This window comes from Pelobates fuscus, chromosome 2, assembly GCF_036172605.1.
Source record: "Pelobates fuscus isolate aPelFus1 chromosome 2, aPelFus1.pri, whole genome shotgun sequence".
NCBI classification, from domain to species: Eukaryota; Metazoa; Chordata; class Amphibia; order Anura; family Pelobatidae; genus Pelobates; species Pelobates fuscus.
In genome coordinates this window covers 161,316,169-161,336,684 of record NC_086318.1, presented here as the reverse complement: position 1 = coordinate 161,336,684, position 20,516 = coordinate 161,316,169, and the positions used below count along the sequence as shown (strand labels likewise).

Genomic DNA, 20,516 nt, shown 5'->3' with positions numbered 1-20,516 from the left:
AGGCACCACCTCAACTGCTATTGTGTTTATGCCCGATAACAGAGGACATGTTCTTGTGTAGTCCATGCCTTTGATGTATAAGAGCTGTTTTTGCAGCAGAAAGGGGACCTACATAATCTTAGACAGGTGGTTTTAATGTTGTAGCTGATCAGTGTAGATATACAAAGTTGAATAATCACAGAGGACTCATAGTTCTTTAAAACTGAGGTACCTGGTTCAAAACCCAAAGGTTAAACTTGGTGAGGCCATCCTTAATGACTGGCCCATTTCACATCCATAACTCTTCCTCTTATCCTTTGCAGCCTTTTGACATTTATGATTTTTTTTCTTTATATTTAAGGTTTACAGCTCTACTGTATTTTCATAGACAATGTATTTAAACAAATATATGAGCATCAAAGAATACACCCACTACACCCATAGCAATAACGCTCTGTACTGTGTAATTTATTTCAAATATGGTGCTTTAACGTGGTACTGTCACAAATTATGTAACTGGAGATATTACTCTCACCATATGACTTTGGACTCAGGGCTATTATTAAAGCCCAAGTGCTTTTCTGGATCCCACTCAGGGACCCTTTGCAACACCACTACATCAAATTGTATGAATGTTTCGGCCGACCTACAGGCTTTTATCAAGACTTCATTAAGTTCAATTGCAGATTGAAACATCAATAACATTTATTGTAACCTGAAATATGTATCAAATCTAACTTCAGTTTCAAACACATATGAGTTATTTTAGATTTCTCTACTTTATATGGTCAGAGAGTCCATTGGGGCATGCAAGAATTTCAGGAAGACATTCAGTGTCAGGTTCTTCAATAATAATTAATCCTCTCATTGAATCTCTCCAGTAAAGATCAAGTTTGACTTTGCAATTTGTTTGTTTAATGTATGCAGGAAGCCAATGTAGGTGTTTTTTTTAAACTCCACTAAGAAAACCATTTATCTATAATACCAAATGCCTTAGTATAAAGTAAACAACTTTATATTTAACATAAAAAAATGTTTTTCTTCTGTTTGATTTATATGCTTTTTTTCTACTACACAGCTATAGATGTTGATAATGAGAAAAAAAAAAGTATCAGGGAGCCATGTTTCCTCCATATTTATACTTTTACTGCACAGGGACACAGAACCCTAAATATCTTTATTTAGGCATATTAAGCAGTTCTACCTTTTGTATGTATTGTATTCCCACACATTTTATAATTATCATAATAATTAGTTATAGATATAGTTTTTTTAAATGCATAATATGTGGAATTTAAAAATCATCTATTAACCTTCAATGTGTGAATTGGTTTTGTATTCACAGTCATTTCATGCGGTGCTCTACCAACTCCACCAAATGGAAACAAGATTGGAACTTTGAATGTCTATGGAGCTACCACCATTTTCACATGTAACTCTGGCTATACTCTTGTTGGTTCACATGTAAGAGAGTGTTTATCTAATGGGCTCTGGAGCGGTACTGATACCCGATGTCTAGGTAAATATGCATGCTATTTAAACGATGAACAACATGAAAGTATATAACAACATTAACACAGAGCTACATTAAAGTATATATTTATCAAATTTTAGCAGACCCCAGGGACTGAATTTTAATAGCATATTTAAATACACATCACTGATGTATATATAAAATGAATACAATCCTACAGAGATACACTGTTCTTTTTGCGAAGATTACTGAAGTCTTAATCTTCTCCCACTGTCATATGCAGTATGCACTGAAGTTACATGCACAATGTCCGTATCCATTTCCTTGCTATTTCTTTGAGGTTCACACTGTTCCTGTCCTTTAATTTCTCTTCCATCTGTAAACTCACCCTGGAAACCTTCTGTCTACTTTAAAGACTATGGTGCCTTTCAGATGGATTTTCTTTTGCACCTTCATCATCTGCTCAGCAACATCCTACATTTCTATCTACCTGTTTAAATATGTACCTTCTATTAAACGATTAATGCAACAAATGTTCTGACTGTCTCCAATCCTGCTTCTGCCCTACAATTTAGCTGAGATCTCACTGACAAAAATAACTATAATGCAAAAGAAGTAGAAGGCAAAAATGTATAAAACGTTATGATTTAAAGCCAGATATACTGTCAGAACTTGCATAAATACCAACTCTAAACGTATAATAACAGTATGTGTAAGATATGTCAGGGTTATGCACTAAATTAAGATTTATCAGGAAGTGACCATTGAATTGCAAAGTTTGAACCAAAATTGTGATGCTGAAAAATAGCCAAGATGCACAATTGGCCTAACATTTGCTATTCCCAGGTGAAATCTTAATAATTCCTGGTTTATTGCATGAGTGTGTGTTTTGTCTTAAACTCACATATATGTATATTCATATTGGTTTATTTAAAGCAATATTAATGATTCATTGTTTATAATGTATTTATCTCCCCCCATATATTAAAGAAACTCTAAGTACCATAACAAATTTAGCCTACTGGTGGTGAGTGGTTTTGGTGTATACATCGTGCCTCTGCAGTGCCACTGCTCAATGTTCTGCCATATGGGAGTTCAATTACTTCGTTCATGCAGCCCTAACCATACCTCCCCTGGCTGATTATTCTAGTTTGGTTAACAAGCTTCTCGAAAATTTTGATGTGTCTACATTCAAAAAATAGGTTTCATTTGTATCACAGAATCTGAAAATGTTTGAGAAGCAGCCATGTTCTAAAATATATTTATTATTACTAAATATAATGTATTAATAAAAGAAACACTCCAAAAACATAACATATTTAGCTTTACCCCCTTGGTACTCTTCTCTTGCTTTTAATCAGACAGCTGATCCTGTTACTTCCTCGTAGTTTAACTCTGCAGAGTTATACTCAAAAATTAGGTAAATGCCCAGATGTAATACAGCTAAATGAAAGGTCTGTGATTTGACAGCCACAGAAAGTCTTCACTGGGGAAAGAGGGGGCAGATGCACTATCTGCTACTATACATGCTTCAGATACCCCCAAACAGAACATGCAAGACAATTTACAAGTATATATTCTTTGTGATATTTCTTCTGTGATCATTATAATCTAATAACCATCTTGTTCAGATAAGAGTTTTATTGATTGTGCAAGGCAACACAGTGATCACAGTGAGACCTTAAAAAGGCAAAGTCTACATGTTAATAAAAGCAAGGATTTTTATATAAGGGAAACAAGAAACAATGATTCACATTTCCTAATATGGTCATTGTTCTTACAATATAAGTTTGGTTTTAAGCTGACATTAAGAGTTACAAAATTACTCCTGGACATGTGATGTAAGCCGTTCATGTCTATTCTCTACTTCTGTACTAAGCAATGCCCAAGTTAATATGGTCTGCTCATTATTCAGTAACCCCTCCCATCCTGATATACTGTAGACTCAATGTACTCAACTTACATTAAAACCACGCATCATTTACCCAATACTACACCTTTCCTGGGTCTACTTTCTCTCTGACTAACCTTGAAAGAAGGTAAAAAAAACTTCATTACAAAATACTTTAGCATATTTCAGAAAAAGAAAAGTAGGTCTTTTCAAAAGCAGATATAAAACAATTTGTATTCCAAAATGGCTGATACAAGCAAGATGGCTGACAGCAAGACAATCTCAGATTTCACATGTTATTACTAATATTTGTTTTTTCTTTTTTCTTAACAATATAGTAATGTACATTGAAAGAAGAAAAAAAAAGAGTAGACCCACACTTAGTTATTCACTAACCTTCAATTTTCTGCAAATCAAATCCAAATTGCAAAACCAAGACTACAATAGCTTATTTGGAAAAATAAAAAACTAAACACTAGTTACAGCTTGGTTATTTGGTTATTTTAGCCCCAACTATGCAATTTGGATTTAATAACTATTCCCAATTTAGTGAATAACCTTGTTAATCTGAAAATATGGTGCTTAAACACTAGAAATTAGTGTTATTTTATTAATATTTTTGCACTTAGCTGTATATATTTTGTTTTATTAAATTGCTTATTTTTTTCCCTTTCCTATTTAGCTGGCCACTGTGATTCACCAGATCCAATAGTAAATGGACACATAAGTGGTGATGGTTTTAGTTACCGTGATACTGTAGTATATCAGTGCAACCCTGGATTCAGACTGGTTGGTACATCAGTAAGAATATGCCTTCAAGATCATAAATGGTCTGGACAAATTCCAGTTTGTGTTTGTGAGTATTTTATCTCAAATATTGGAGACAAAATGAGAATACATTTCTCAGTCTATAATAATGTAAATTGTATCCTTGCACCAACCATATTTGTATTTTTCAATTTACTCAAACAATCAATCTAAAACCGAGATGAATTGCTCCACATTTGGATGATTTAAAGATATTGATTTCACTGATTTCTTGATGTAACTAGAAATAGAATTCTGAAAGTGGATGGATGTGGCAACACCATCTAAAATTTGGTTGCAAAAATAATTAAATAAGTTGTTTCATTTAAACACAATGTTTGCACTACTATATTTCTTAAAGATATTTGATTTATAATTTCCCTGGAATTATAGGGTTCATAGGTCCCCCCCTCCTCGCACCCCCCTCCTGCAGGGCTGAAGGGGTCAGGCTCCGCCTACGCTCCTCAAGCGTGAATTAGACCTCCCCATAGGAAAGCGTTATACAATGTTTTCCTATTGGGAAAATCTGATGCTGGAGGTCTGTGAGGACATCTAGCGTCAGATAATGGACCAAAAGTCAGTTTGGATTCCAGAAGTCCTCTAGTGGCGGTCTGTTAGACAGCCACAAAGGGCATACTTAGAGCTTCAATGTTCTCTGGAACTGCAAAGTTTTATGTTGTTGAACTAAGTGCAAAAGGGTCACAGCACCCAGACTTCTTCAATTAGCTGAAGTGGTCTGGGTGCCTACAGTGTCCCTTTAAATTCATCTGAATTCCCCTCAATTCATGCTTTAGTGAATAACACTGTGTGAGATATACAGAGGTATAGCACTTTGTTGCTGGAGATAATTTTTCAGAACAGCCAAACCCATGGCTGCACCACTAGTAACACCCCTAAAGATAAAGTACCTCTGTTTGCCCATTTGACATGTTTGGATGTATGGGTTTTGGTTTAACCTGAGTGGCTGTTCAGAAAAAAATCTGTATCTCTGAAGCACCATGCCAACATAAAATTAAGCAAACGACAAGGCATGCTTGTACATGCTTGGATGCTTCTGCATTATGGGTACCGCACATAGCACCAAATAAAAGGGGACAGAATGGAGAAGAAGCTTGTTTTTGTTGGGTCAATAAGCAACTTAGTTTGCCATGGTTGACAAGAATTCTGCCCAATGATATAGTCTATGTCTGATGATTGATAAGGGAAGAACCACTAAATATTGATTTTATTCATAGATGAAGTGAGAAGTGACCAAAAAAGGGTAAAAAAAAGAGAAGTAGGAAAAAATATATAATTATCATTGGTTTATAAACTTTGACTGTAATTATTGTAGGACAAGAAATGCCTGCTTTTACCCTTGCTATGCCTGTTTGAAATTGGGAGATAGCTTGTGTCAGACTTGGAGTGTAAGACTGCTTAGGCTTTTGGTACTGCTAAGACTGTTGTGCCTTCCTAGCTTCTGCACCAACTATGAATAGGAGATAGCCTGGGTTTTTAATCCTAGTGTGAGGCTAGTTGGGTTATTGCTGTGCCTAGCCCCTACATATGGCACAGCGTCACTTCAACTAGATAGATAGTTAGATAGATAGATAGAGCGAGAGAGAGAGTGAGGCTAGTTGGGTTATTGCTGTGCCTAGCCCCTACATATGGCACAGCGTCACTTCAACTAGATAGATAGATAGATAGATAGAGCGAGAGAGAGAGACTTGACAATACTTTGAAAAGTATTTTTGTTTACTATTTGTAGAGAGAAAATATATATTTTTTATTTTTTGCTTGTATGCTGGTTTTTAAAAAGCTAAACGGTAATAAAAAATGTTCCTCTTTTTTTTTGATACTTAAATTTTATTGTTTTGTAAAACATCAGGGTAAGTGGGTATAGGGTACAGAAAATGAAAAAGGGGGGGGTCAAGGGGGAAACAACATAAGTTTTCATGGGAGCATGCATTATACCATATGACATGTTTCGATTGTACATACATACATCAATTACAATACATTTCTGTAGTATATTGATCTGTCTATTATCCTTGTTGTGTCATTTGGAACTTCCCTATGCGGGGAGTAACCTCGTCGTAAAAAGTAAGGTAAGGGTTAACTTGGGGGGAGGGGAAAGGGGGTATTAACCAGGGCCTATAACAGTTATTGTCACATTATAACTCTTTGTGTTCCTATTTGTTCAATCCAAAAAGCATTGGAATAATTTGAGAGCATTTGTCAGTGTGGAGACCTACTATCCCCTGTTTCGCCCTCTGTATTGGTACCTCTCTCAGCCTTTTCCATGTAGGGTCGGTAGTGCTTGGTCGTGGAATCGAAACCCTATTTGTCTTCATATATACATGCATATACAGTGGTATTGCTGGGATTACATGGATAAAAGTATAAGTAAAAGTAAAAGAAAAAGTGAAAGTAAAAGTAAAAAGTGGGGCATTATTGATATTGTTTAGTATACATGTTTGCCCATGGTTTCCATGTATCTTGAAGTATTTTGTGTTGTGTCTGTGAAGTTACTGACATGCATTCGTATATGTAGTATTGTTGGATTTTATCCAACAATTGTTGTTTGGTGGGGCAAGTGGGTTTTTTCCATTCTAACGCTATGAGGTTTCTCGCAGCCATTAAGGTGAGGATCACCACTTGTTTGATAGGTTTTGCTAGAGAGAAGGGAAGTAATAAAAACAAACAAATTGATGGGCTGAGAGTAAGGTTGTCAACCTGAAAGTATCGGAGGATATCTTGTACATGCTGCCAAAGTGGTGTTAGGAGTGGGCAGTCCCACCAAATATGTAGCATCGTGCCGTCAGCTTTTGCACATCTCCAACAAGCTGCTGGTACTGTGGGGTAGATTTTATGTAGTCTGCTTGGCGTCAGATACCACCTATAAATCAGTTTTTTATGCGCTTCTATGTGTGAATGACAGTTTGTAAGACCTTTGAACGCATTAAGGGATCTTATCCAAGTGTCTCCAGTAGGAGAGTCTTCGTACTCTGTTTGCCACTGTCTTTCAAAAGGAAAGGGTAAATTGTCTGCCATGTCCAGCAGTGAGTTGTAACATATAGATAATGACTTAGGTTTTGTTGGAGCCAGCCAGCATCTGTCATATATGAGGTCGATCGAATGATGGTCATGTAGTGCAATGTCTGATCGTGTAAGTACATGTTGGGTGGTGATGCTTTTAAGTTGGAGATATTGGAAGACGGCCGAGTTCGCTAGTCCATACTTCCGTTGGAGGTCTGGGAAAGACATGAGCTTGTGGTTGTGGAATGTGTCCCCAATGTGGTTAACACCTTGTTTTCTCCATGTGTTCATTGTCAGTGCTGGGGCTAGTGAGCTTAGTGCTGAAATCGGTGCTCTATGGTGGAATTTGTTAGGTACTACTCTAGTGTAGTGTAAATTGTCCCAATTTTTGATAGTAAGGATAGAGGTCTGATACAGGTGGGTTGTGTGTGGTCTCATCAGTTTCGGTGTCCACAGGATAGGTAGTAGCGATTTTCCCGGTGCAGTGTTATGTTCCATGTCCGCCCATTGAAAGGTCCCCCTGGGAGAGTGAAGTCTGATTGCGGCGTCCAAGAAAGACGCTTTGTGGTATTTGGACACATCTGGGAATCCTAGACCCCCTTGACCTGTGCGCTTCTGGAGGAGTGACATAGCTAAGCGTGGTTTACGCTTTTCCCATATGTAAGAGGAGAGTACGGTCTGGAGGTGTTTATAAAATATCGGCTTGACATAGATCGGTAACATCCTAAATTTGTATAAAAATTTTGGTAAAAGTATCATTTTCACGGTATTTATTCTGCCTAACCAAGAGAGTGGTATCAATGGCTGGAGATTAAGGGCAAATGCGTCTGCGGGGGAGGGTCCGAGCTTTACACCCAGGTAGGTAAGGTCAGTCGATCTCCAGTCAAATGAGTAAGTGTTTTTGAGTTGCGTTTTTAGTGTATTGGGTAGATTAATCGGGAGAGCCTGCGTTTTGTTCTGATTAAGCTTGTAATAAGACATTTGTCCAAATTGGTGGAGCAATTGTATTAGTGCCGGGACTGATTTGTCGGGTGTACGTATTGTAAGTAGGATATCATCTGCGAACATAGAAAGACAAAATTTGCGGCCTTCGATTTCGATGCCTGTGATTATGTCGTGATTTCTGATTTTAGATGCTAGTGGTTCTAGAGACAGGATAAAAAGCAGGGGAGATAGAGGACACCCCTGTCTGGTGCCGTTAGTAATATTGAATGATCTGGAGAGGAAACCAAAGTTGGACACTCTAGCCTTCGGGTTGTTATATAGGGCCATAATGCCCCTGACAAAGCCCTCTGGGAATCCAAATTTGCGGAGAACTTGTTGCATGTACTCCCAGTTGACCCTGTCAAAGGCCTTTTCCGCGTCAAGTGCCAGGACTAGACCCTGGGTATGTGATTCGTGCATGTGGGAAAGGATGTTCAGGACTATCCTGGTGTTATCTGAGCCCTGTCTGCCTTTAACAAACCCGGATTGGTCGTTATGGACCAATGTGGGTAGGATTTGAGAGAGTCTGTTGGCTAAAAGTTTGGCATATAGTTTGACATCTGTGTTGATGAGGGAGATCGGGCGAAAGTTTTGACATTGGGTTGGAGGTTTACCCGGTTTGGGTAACGTCGATATGTGGGCTACTAACATATCACTGGGTATGTGCCCCGAAGAGTAGCATGCATTGTAGAAGGTTGTCAGGTGTGGTGTGAGAAGTTTAGTGAACGTCTGGTAGTAAAGCTTGGTAAACCCGTCCGGTCCGGGTGCTTTGTGTTTGGGTAATTCCCTAATGGTTTTCTCTATTTCCTCCGTGGTGAATGGTGAACATAGGGCGTCTAGGTCTTTGGTCTGTAGAGTGGGGACATCTATAGTTTGAAGAAAGTCTGCAATTGAGCGTGGGGAGGGTTGGACTGTTTCAGAGTCATCTGCGAGATTATACAGAGAGCCGTAATAGGACGCAAATTCGTCCACTATTTTTTGCGGGTCTATTATTTTAGTTCCCTGGGAATTCAGTAAATGAGCAATTTTTGATTTTTGGGAACGAGTTCTGAGTCGTGCAGCTAGTAGCGCCCCTGCCTTGTTCCCGTTAGTGAAGAACTTATGTTTATATCTCTGTAGGAGGTATGTAGTCTTTTCCAGCTCTAAATGCTGGAGATCTTTTTGTAGTAAGGTTAGTTGTTTTTGTGTGTCTCTGGATGGTTGCAGTTTGTTTTTATGTGTGAGATCTGTAATGTCATTTATAAGCTGAATATATCGTTGTTTGCGTTGCTTCTGTTGGTAGCTGGCTAACTTGATAAGCGTGCCTCTGATGACGGCCTTATGAGCCTGCCATACTGTTTCTATGCTGGTATCTTCTGGAGGATTGTCTGTGAAGTAGGCTTCTATGTCTTTTTGTATGGTGTGTGTTGTGTCGTGGTTTGTAAGCAATGTGTCATTGAGTCTCCATGTGCCTCGACCTTTAGATGGATACTGTTCTGAGATGTCTAGCGAAATGGGTGCATGGTCTGACCATGTTATGGGTCCTACTGTGGCTCTCTGAATTTTGTCTATAAGTTTAGCGGGTATCAAAAATCTGTCTATTCTCGTGTATGTGTTATGTACTGCCGAATGAAAAGTATAATCCATATCAGTAGGGTGGAGTATTCTCCAGGGGTCTACAAAGTCATGACTGAGGACGGTCTGAACAATTTTGGAGGTCTGTGTTGTTAAGTGTTTGGCAGCTTTAGAGTGGGTTTGACGGTGTGCTGAAGTGTCCATAGTGGCGTTTAGCAGGAAATTAGTGTCACCCCCTATTATAACATCTCCAAATTGGTATAAGGAAAGTAGGCTGAATATCCGCACAATAAAATCATGTTGGTTATCATTAGGTCCATAAATGTTTATCAGAGTATATGGGCTGTTGTTGAGATAACATTGAATAATCAAATACCTCCCTCTCTTGTCTCCTATTTTTTTCACCAGGGAGAAGGACACGTCCTTGCTAATTAGGGTGGAGACACCCCTTGCTTTCTTTTTGTAGCACAAGTGAAAATCGTGGGGAAAAAGGGTTGAATTAAACTTGGGTCTGTGGCCCCATTTAAAGTGAGTTTCCTGGTAGAAAACTACTAAGGCATTAGATTTCTTAGCTTCCGCCAAGGCTAGTCGCCTCTTGTGGGGCGTGTTTAGACCTTTAGTATTTAAGGAGAGGACTGTAAGGGTCATGTTATAATCTTGAAGGGGGTCTCTGTATATAGTATGCATTCCCTTTTTGTGGGTCTCTCATTTACACCTTTTCCCCTGGTGAACCTTTTAGTGCAGGGTGTATGTTGTATTATGTGGTTACAGGGGGGCATCACCAATAGCAATCGATTTAGTTGACCATGTGTCGTAGCTTTATGGGTGACAATTGGAAACGTAGTTGGATAAACTGGGGATATATCGATTATCTGTTGGGCACCTGTGTTGTGCTTTATGGGTACAAAATAGGTTGTTGTAATGTGTGACAATTGGAATACTTTGGTAAAACATAAAAACGATAAAATAATGTTAACTATGTACAGTAAGCCGTCGGGGAAGATACGAAAATGTATAGACGGCATATACAAGGCCGACAGTGGCCTGATGGGGGAGGTCATCTGCGAACCTGCAGGAGACTGATAATCTAAAGATTTTGTGCAATCGTTTCAGGTGCCAGGCACGAACTGGTATTTTTAACTGAGAGGAAGAGTATACAGCCTGGGCAACGCCAATCTCTATGGCATAGAATTTGGTAACACTCAATAACATATATAACAGAACATACTGGAACATATACGACCTGGGGTGGTAGCCTGTGGCAAATGGGCTACATCCTGGTGTGGGTGAAGGTTCGGTTTGCGACAGTTCATGTCAGTGGGTCATGACTGGAGAGCGATGTTCATTTTTACTTTGTTTGTATTCATTTATTTATTTTTGTTTTATATTATGTCCCAGACAAGTCCATCCAGGAGGTGTATAATCACTTGGCCGTGGGGATGGTGTTCCAGTCCCTGGAAATCTGTACAGGTGAACGGTGCGTCGGTTTCTGCTGGACGTTGTCGGTTGGAGCATGATGTGGGATATTCCATTCTTTGAGTAGCTTGTGGCCTTCTTCTGCATTGAGGATATGTCTCTCGATACCATTTCTCCTGATTAGCAATCTGGCTGGGAATCCCCATCTATACATGATATTTTCACTCCTCAGGGCCGTTGTGATGGGCGCTAAGGCTTTCCTCTTCAAGAGAGTAGCGGCCGAGAGATCAGTGTAACGGATCGCCTGGCACCCCGACTGAGTACCTCCGTTGAAAGATGCTCCTAGTGCTTCCTGAGGACTCCAAGCACTCTGGCAGACACCATAATCACCGAATCCGAGAAACCTTTAAATTCTCCCAAGCATATGAATGCTGTAGACCATTGAATAGGAACCATACAAATAGGCTTGTACTCCTAGCAGTCAACTGGAACAGCATGCAATAAATCCTTCCCCCAATAATGAGACGACACATCACTTTGAGGGTAAAACAGGAACTCTGGACTGGCTCATCCAGCCTGGCTTTTATTACACTTGTACACTTACAGGCCACACCCAGGGGGAGGCATAAAATCACCAATCACACATCTGGTGCAACCCACACATTCCCTCCCCTCAGATAAACAGTTAAACCAATTATTACATACAATAAAAATACAGTTTTCACATACACACTGTAACTTTAAAACCATACATCCAATTTCAATAAAAGTTGCATATTCAGACTCAGCATACATCAAACATAAACACTTCCAAAAATCAGCCAAATCCCTCCAGTGGATCAAAAGTTAGCTGGAAGTCCTTTATGACCGACCGCAAGCACAATTTCCTGCCCAAAACAGTTCCATAGATTTGGGCTGTGCGGTCGGTCAATTTCATGCGAAAAAATGACTAAGTCCCATTTCGAACGGGACTTAGTCTCTGGAGCTGCAAGTTCAGTATGGAGGAAGGTAAGGGTCAGCGGTGTTCGGCAGAATGTGTAGCCGATTTTAGTTCCACAGAATCTTTAACATACACCGCTGACCGCATTCGAATGACCAAAATGGCCGCCGCCACGTGTTCGGATGCCGAATGGCGGCCACCCAGCGCTCGGCAATTAACCTGCAGTAACCTCACAGCCTGGGAGGTAAATTGCCTGCACACTTTAACTTCTGGGTGGTCCGCCTGTGTGGTACTTGGTTCAGTAAGCCCTATTTACTGAACCAAGTGGGGGAAAGCCAGGAACAAGTTATTTTACAGGTCTGGGGACATAGTCTTAAAGGGACATTGTTCACCAAAGTTACAAGATGTCCCCAGCCGGTTCTTAAAGGGCCATACACACCAAATAAAAGTCCATACGTTTTCAGGGGCCATAGTCTTAAAGGGTATTGTTACCCAAAGTCTCAATATGTCCCCAGACAGTTCTTAAAGGGCCAGCAGCAGTACAATAAAATACCATTCACTGTGCTTAAAGGGCCAGTAGCCGCCATATAAAGTACAATATGCCCCAAATAACCCAGGGGCCATAGTCAGTAGGTAGGAGGCTAGCAAACAGGCTTCTCCAGGGCCCAGTGGCGAGGTTGGTTTCGCCACAATCAGTGTATAGCTGGATCTTTGCAAAGGCGCCTGGTAATTCCTTGAGTAGCCGGGAGGCTCTCATGATCCTATCTTTGGATGTGTCGTAGTGGAATTTAGCTATAGTGTATCTTGGGAGAGTTGGCGGGAGGTTTCTTGGCCGTGGGAGGCGATGTATCCTGTCTAGTAGTAGCTCCGCTGGGGACAGTTCAGGAGACACAGCATGGAAAAGGTCCGCTGCAAAGGATGATAAGTCCTGTGGGGACACGTCTTCAGGGATACCCCTGATTCTGACATTGCTCCTTCTGTCCCTGTCCTCATGGTCTGCCACTTTGTCTGTCAGGAATTCAAGTTTGGCAGTGATGTCTGAATATGCCTCTGCCAGTGTGTTATGTGCAGATATGATTTCATCAGTCTTGTCTTCTAAGTGTGCTGTGCGCTCACCTATTGCCTGGATATCAGCCTTAATGTCCCTTGCCAGTTTAGAGAATTCAAGCTGCATAGAGCTTTTCAATTCAGACAGCATCCTTTGTATTGAGGAGTCTGTGGCTGGTGCTGAGGCATGTATGGAAATAGATGTGCTGTCACTCCTGTCTGAGCAAGAAGCAGGAGAGGACGGTCCGTCGGCGCCATCTTGGATTTTTTTCGGCGGCGAGGTGAGAGCCGAGATCTGCATTGCAGCCGGTTTCTGTTTCAGCTTCTTTGCCGATCGGTATGCCATATGGACCGGGTACTGAGGTGGGTCCGTTGGGAACCCGATTTCGCCGTTCTTATGCGGTTATAGTCGCTGTTGGTAGTCTCTTATGCAGGAGCTCGTGGTTTACGCGTCCATCTTGGATCGTTGCGTAGCCACGCCCCCAAAAAATGTTCCTCTTTTAAAGTTACTTCTTTTGCCACTTATACAAACTTTGCGTGGGTAATAGATTTCTCAGAAATAGATTTCTCAGAAAAAAAAATTAGAGGGATCTATAGAATTTTGTGGAGGGTCATTCAGACAGCTAGAACCGAAGAAAAAAAGGGGACTATGACTGTGCTTACATTCAAAAATAGCTACAATATTGCCGGGACTAACTGCTATGCAATATCAGCCATTGGAGCAGGAAACCTTTCAAGTTCAAAATGTTAGAAGTAAGAGTCAGTGGGATCTCACCCTTCCACCCTGACCCTGAAGATCTTATATGAGCCAAGTAGGAAAGTAGCACAGATAGCCGCAATTGCCCGATTGTGCATTTTTTTAAATAAGAAAAATGCCCATTGTTCCATGTGAGCATGCTTTATTAAAGAAACATTTTGGCTGTCACAATGAGTCTTTTTCAAGCATCCCACTTTGGAATTACACTATTTATTGAGGTAGTGAAGGAGAAATAGAAAAACACAATTTAAAATAAAATAAATTGTGATGGTCAGTGAAATAAATCATTTGGTCTGAAAGCTGATAGAAGGACTACAAAGTCAGAATGTTTGTTTTATTATTTAAATATTATCAATGTAAAACACTCAAAATAATTCCTTCCAAGATTAATTGTAATCATTCTATTCACATCTTTTTAATTTCTTAGAGCTACAAAAAGAAGGAAAATGATGGAGGGAATTACGTTTTGAAATTTAAATGTATTTAATACAACTCAAAAGTAAATGGCATGTTTATCTAGTGCAAATTAATACTAATAGACATTGGAAAAATCCCACTCAGACAAATCAGTTAGAAATAAAATATATATATTTGGGCAGTCTGATAATCATCCATGTGGCAGTTCAGCTTGTCCGAATATCATGAAAACTTTTCAGGTGAATTAAAAAGGGCAAGAAAATGGTCTTATTAGTGTACTGCAAACTGTAAATATTATGTATATATTTTTCAGTACACTGATAGCTGCATTTTTTTTAGATCAAAATGAGAAAAAGTAATCAACAGAGGACAAAAGAAAGGGAACAGTAAAAAAAAAACACAAAAAAACTATATTTATGCATGTGCATATTATATATTCATGTATATTGAATTAACTGTATTGGTACATTGCTCCAGACCTGAAAAAGAGAGGAAATCTCTTGAAAACATGTATTTTAAATAATTTGTGAGTTCAATAAAAAAGGTATCATTGCATACTGCAATATAACATAACACAGCATGACATTTATTTGAAGCCAGGGATGCATGCTAGCAATATTAATCAATCTCTGGACTGCTAATGTGATGCTGACAGTGAAATGGTCCATTCACTCCTCCTTATTTACTTAGAGCACTATAAAGTATGCAAACAGAAAATATTAGTACACAGAATTCACTATAAAGGGTCTACGGAGGAGCAAAGTGTAAATATCCTAAATAATTGATAAATCTTAAGAACAATGTCTGGCTTTTGTAGTATGATTTTTAAAGTTATTTTTAACCCCTTAAGGACCAAACTTCTGGAATAAAAGGGAATCATGACATGTCACACATGTCATGTGTCTTTAAGGGGTTAATTATCTTGACTGGTGGCAGTTGAAGAATATATACATTTTGGACACTTTGACCAATATTTGTATTTCCCAACAGTTCAAAGTTATGTAAAAAATACAGGAATTAACTGAAACTGTAGGATGGGCAATGCATCTAATGTTTATATGCTTCAGGGTAACTTACTGTCACGCATTAGGCAGGACAGTAGTTATTTGGGGTTTCTGTCCTTCACTGATGTCCCACATCCCCAGACAACACAACTTGAATGCATCAATCGATGTGCTTGTTCTGTGCGCTCTAGGATGCTGCAAAAAGTGCTTCTCTTCATACTCCTGTATGACGGAGGCCAGCTGTAGGAGGGCTGTCTTTCAATTTGGCATATATGATGCAAGGTTGGCACACCCTTTTAGTGGGCTGGCAAGAGGTTTTTTTTGGGCCTGTTTATCAAAGGTGTTGCCAGTGATGCAAGTTGCATCACTGGTGATGACCATTTTCAGGCCTACCCACCTCCCCTGATTCCATACCTTCAAATAATAGAGTTGAGACGACTGACCACAGCTTTAAGAATATCAGAACACACACACCCTGGAGTGTTTAGGTATATATGTGACAGTTGAAAATGATTTTGAGTTATTACTGAGGAATCAGCTTATGATGCAGATATGTGCTTGAGGCTGAATAAAAAGTTGACCAAAATCCATGGGTAATCCATTGGGACATTTACGGACAGAAGATAATAACACAGCACTTAATTGTCTAATTGTGACCATACAGGAAATATAACAGTTAGGGGGTATGATGAAGGTATTTTAATAATCAGTATGAAAAAAATGTCTAAATAGTCAAACAGGCATACAAAAATGATACCTTATTGATCTGAATACAATAATGACCTTTATAATTTATTCATAATCACAAGTTCTAAATTTCACCTATATGTTGAATTCAGCTAGAAGATCATAAGAAAATCACTGTAAAATAAAAACAACTTTCTTTTAAATTACCATATTTATTTATTTATTGCAGCAATTACATGTGGTCATCCAGGAAATCCACCACATGGCCTAACCAATGGAAGTGAATTTAATTTAAATGACATTGTAAACTTCACGTGCAATACAGGCTATGTACTATATGGAGCATTCCAAGCACAATGTCGCAGCAATGGTTTGTGGAGCAGTTTACTTCCTAGTTGTCGAGGTAAGAATTATTGTAATCTGCACAAAATTACATATAGTTGCTAAATGGTTGATTGTTTCCGTGTTTGTTTAGTTTTTTCCTAAAATTTTATAAAGCATTAAAAAGTATGTAAATGGTAAAACACAACTCTTCCAGTTAGCTGACACTATGAGATTTATAAGGCCAAAATGCTAACAATCTGTGAGCAAGATAACCCTAAATAACAGTCTTAAATATAAAAATGATAAACTAACATAAGCAAAACTACTCTCAAAGCCTTATACACCACAAGGAGCAAACAGTAGAGCAAGTCTTAAACCTCCTTCCTAAACTCAACATAACATAACATAAAGACAAATAAACTAGCATTTAAAAAGGAATATAACACACCGTGGGATAAAATATTAAAATCACTTATAACCTGTGTTAACCTTTGTTCATGTAATACTTAGTTTTTATAAATTTATTTTAAATATTTAGCACTATCCCATTCAGTGTTGACAAAACCAGGGCACACACTACAAACAAAGTGAAGATATATACATATTGTTTAATTTCTTGTCTTTTTTTTGTTAAAATACAGGGGATACGTAAACATAATATTAAAATCCTAGCTAGTGACAGCTACTCTTTAAAAAAATGCAAAAGTAACCCACAAAAGAAGCTCTAATAAATCAAACACGATATCAGCACATAGTTTTATAATAACCTCTGGCAGCAATAACTTTCCTAGATAGAAAATATATCAGATATGTGTCAAAGGAGAGCGCCCGCGCGTGTTTTCTGAATTTTCTCTTCTATCACCCACTGTTTTATGGGTTGCGGCATCATTTTTAACTGTACTGAGGGATTCAGCTATTGCAACTAACTAAATAAATGACTAAGGATGAATCACAAAAAACAAACCTTTAATCTAAAATATTTTGTAGATTTGTTGTATTATTTCGTATCTGTTTGAGTTTCTGCCATATATGAGATTTACCATGACAGCAGCTGTAAAAATAAACATTACATTTAAATCCTGTATTTTAACCTGCAAGGTTTCTTCGTTTCTAAAAACACACTAGTAGCCAACATTTTTTTTAATATTTATTTTTTATGCTAGAACACTGGAGGTGGTGACATCACATAAACACATAAACCAATATTGGGTCACCTAAAAGGGCAAAACAATGTTTTTCTAAATCTTTTCTTATATTCCACATTGCACCTAGTCAGAAGACACACTTGAGATCAAAGGAATTCTTACTATCTTACTCTTTACAACAATCATCATAGGAACATCACTTCTCCTTTGATTTTCCTTTCACAAGAAATCTGTTCTATTTAGATAAGCACTTTCTCTTTCAATATGGATTACCTAGGATGCAGGGCAATACTTCAGGGCTATGAAGGTCAAAATACTAGAACACATGGAACTCACTTAAGAAAAATCCAAGACCCATAACTTTTCCAGGCATTTTAAATGTTGCACTGGTAATATACCGACCTCCATGGCCATTGATATATTCCTTTAACCCCTTAAGGACCAAGCTTCTGGAATAAAAGGGAATCATGACATGTCAGACATGTCATGTGTCCTTAAGGGGTTAATATGGCATACTAGTGTTATGGTAAAAAAATATAACAATGGAAAATGTGCAGGTTTTTCCATTGTCATACTTTTTTACTATAACCCTTGTGTTTGTTGTGTGTGTGTGATATTAAAAACTGTAGTCACTATATTATGCATATGAAGTATCTCTTTGTATTAGAAATTTTGGATGTAAGATATATGTATCATATGTTTATATTTAGGTATTGAGTATCCCATCATGTGTTCACGTTTCAATATACTATTTATCAGAACATCTTTCTTTTATCTCATTTTCTCATTTTTTTATTTGACATATTATTATTGAAGAGCAAAAATAGTTTTGGAATTAAGGTACAATTCCCATGAATTGCTTAAAGGGAAACTCCAGTGCCAGGAAAACAACTATCCGTTTTCCTGGCACTGGAGGGTCCCTCTCCCTCCCACCACCCAATCCCCAGTTGCTGAAGGGGTGAAAACCCCTTCAGTGACTTACCAGAGGCAGCGACATGTCCCACGTCGCTGCTTCCTCCTCCCCCGCCGCTCCTCCTTCTGCTTACGTCGGCCAGTGGGCGAGACTGATCCCGCCCGCCGGCCGAGGAGACCTAATGCGCATGCGCGGCAATGCCGCGCATGCGCATTAGCGCACCCCATAGGAAAGCATTGAAAATGAATTTCAATGCTTCCCTATGGGGAATAGAGCGACGCTGGAGGTCCTCACACAGCGTGAGGACGTCCAGCGACGCTCTAGCACAGAAAACCTGTGCTAAAGAGCAGGAAGTTCCCTCTAGTGGCTGTCTAATAGACAGCCACTAGGGGAGGACTTAACCCTGCAAGGTAATTATTGCAGTTTAAAAAAAACTGCAATAATTACACCTGCAGGGTTAAGGGTAGTGGGAGTTGGCACCCAGACCACTCCAATGAGCAGAAGTGGTCTGGGTGCCTGGAGTGTCCCTTTAAGCTGCAATAACATCCAATGATCCCTACTTTCAGTAACATAAAAAATGAACAAAATCAGTGTATGTTCTAAATTTGTTATGTTTTCCAGCAACATAATCATGCAATCTAAACACAAAATTAGAAGACAAACACAAGGTTGGGGGTGCACAGAATTTTAACAGCACACAGTGATAATACTTATTAGTATGAGACCTCTTGATCACTCTGTAAAAACAGTATAAAAACAAACATAGCATAGTACTGTAAACAATTAAATAGACCATTTTAGAGATAATGGGTCACTCACACTTTCCAGAGCCTTACAGAGCAGGCTCTGGCTATGTTGGCAGTTGAATAATATAGCTTATATCAGCTACATTCCTCTATATACTTCTTTCCCAGGTAAGATACAGACCAGATGATATCGAATGAGGTAGAGGTAAAGAAGTTTTATTTCAAATAGAAAAACACAGTATAAAAACAAGCAGCTAGCATAGGCTGTAAATAAATAAAAACATAAGTCCATAAACACAATGCGTTTCAACCTTAACAGTCTTCCTCAGGTGTATGGGAAGACCGTTAAGGTTGAATGCGTTTTTTTAATTTGGGGTATGTCTAAAACAGCTTGCAAAAGCTGCATTTCTAAGTCTATGCATTGCAGGTGCTCTGGGCAACTGTCTGCCTCTTGAGTTTAGCTCCACTGAGCTAAACAAACTAGGACATAGCAGGAACTGCTGTCTGCTTGAAAGTCAGGGTAATGCAACATGATTAATTTATAAAAGTACCAATTTCCTACTGTAGTGAGGTGACCATTCATCTAAACTCTACTCACTTCCTTGTCATATTCATGGAGGCACTCAAAGTTATCCCAACGTTTCTATTGTTGGTGCGATACAGTATGCTTAACCATTTGTCCTGCGTATGTTGATATACAGGTGGATTTTTATTGGTGGCAGCCAGTACACAAGCACTTGGTTGATTAATGCTAATGGAAATATTGATAGTGCTAGTGCTCATGCTATTGATGGTGGTATTGATGGTGGTGGTAGTGGTGCTGTTGGTAATGGTAAAATTGACAGTGGGTGAGCTATGTGTGCAAGTAGTAGCAGATGCAGCTGATGTCTAATCTGTCTCCATTGGATAAGATGATTCTACAGAAGATACAAATTGACTTATAGATGTTAGTTAAGATACAGGAGGTCCATTCACACTAGCTGCTTGGCCAGAGGTAAAAGTGCTATTTCTGCAGTGGTGAGGGAAACACAATTGTCATCACTGGGTTTAGTATCTTCAGTAACACCAGACATTGGGGACACCTGGAACTGCATCCTCACTAAAGAGTGACTTTGATGATCACCACAAAGTAGACCCTGCTGTATTCCTCCTTAGTTGCTTCGGAGGTGGGCCAATAAGAAAGTATAACACTTGAATTTGCTAAATATGGAGTTGCAGTGCCATTAAAAGCATAAGCACAACTTATAGCTCTAAAAGGAAGGAAATAAAAATGTCTCCTGGGTTTTAAATTGGATGTAACAGACGTGCTGATAATCCCATTATCCTGAGGCTGAATACTATTATTAGTGGTGATGGCAGTGGTGATGGTGGTAGTGGTAGAAAATGTTTTCTAACTCTCAGAAGCCATGGCAC

The 20,516-nt window shown here is 38.9% G+C and overlaps 1 protein-coding gene across 1 annotated transcript in view; it reads left to right on the top strand.

Moving 5' to 3' along the window:
* The window catches only part of CSMD1 (CUB and Sushi multiple domains 1), a 1,854,468-nt gene that overhangs the window by 1,732,456 nt on the left and 101,496 nt on the right, over positions 1-20,516 (top strand). The window contains exons 52-54 of the mRNA XM_063441118.1: positions 1,325-1,498; positions 4,027-4,200; positions 16,205-16,378. Of these exons, the coding sequence (XP_063297188.1) occupies positions 1,325-1,498; positions 4,027-4,200; positions 16,205-16,378 (522 nt within the window). The remainder of the gene's footprint in view (positions 1-1,324; positions 1,499-4,026; positions 4,201-16,204; positions 16,379-20,516) is intronic.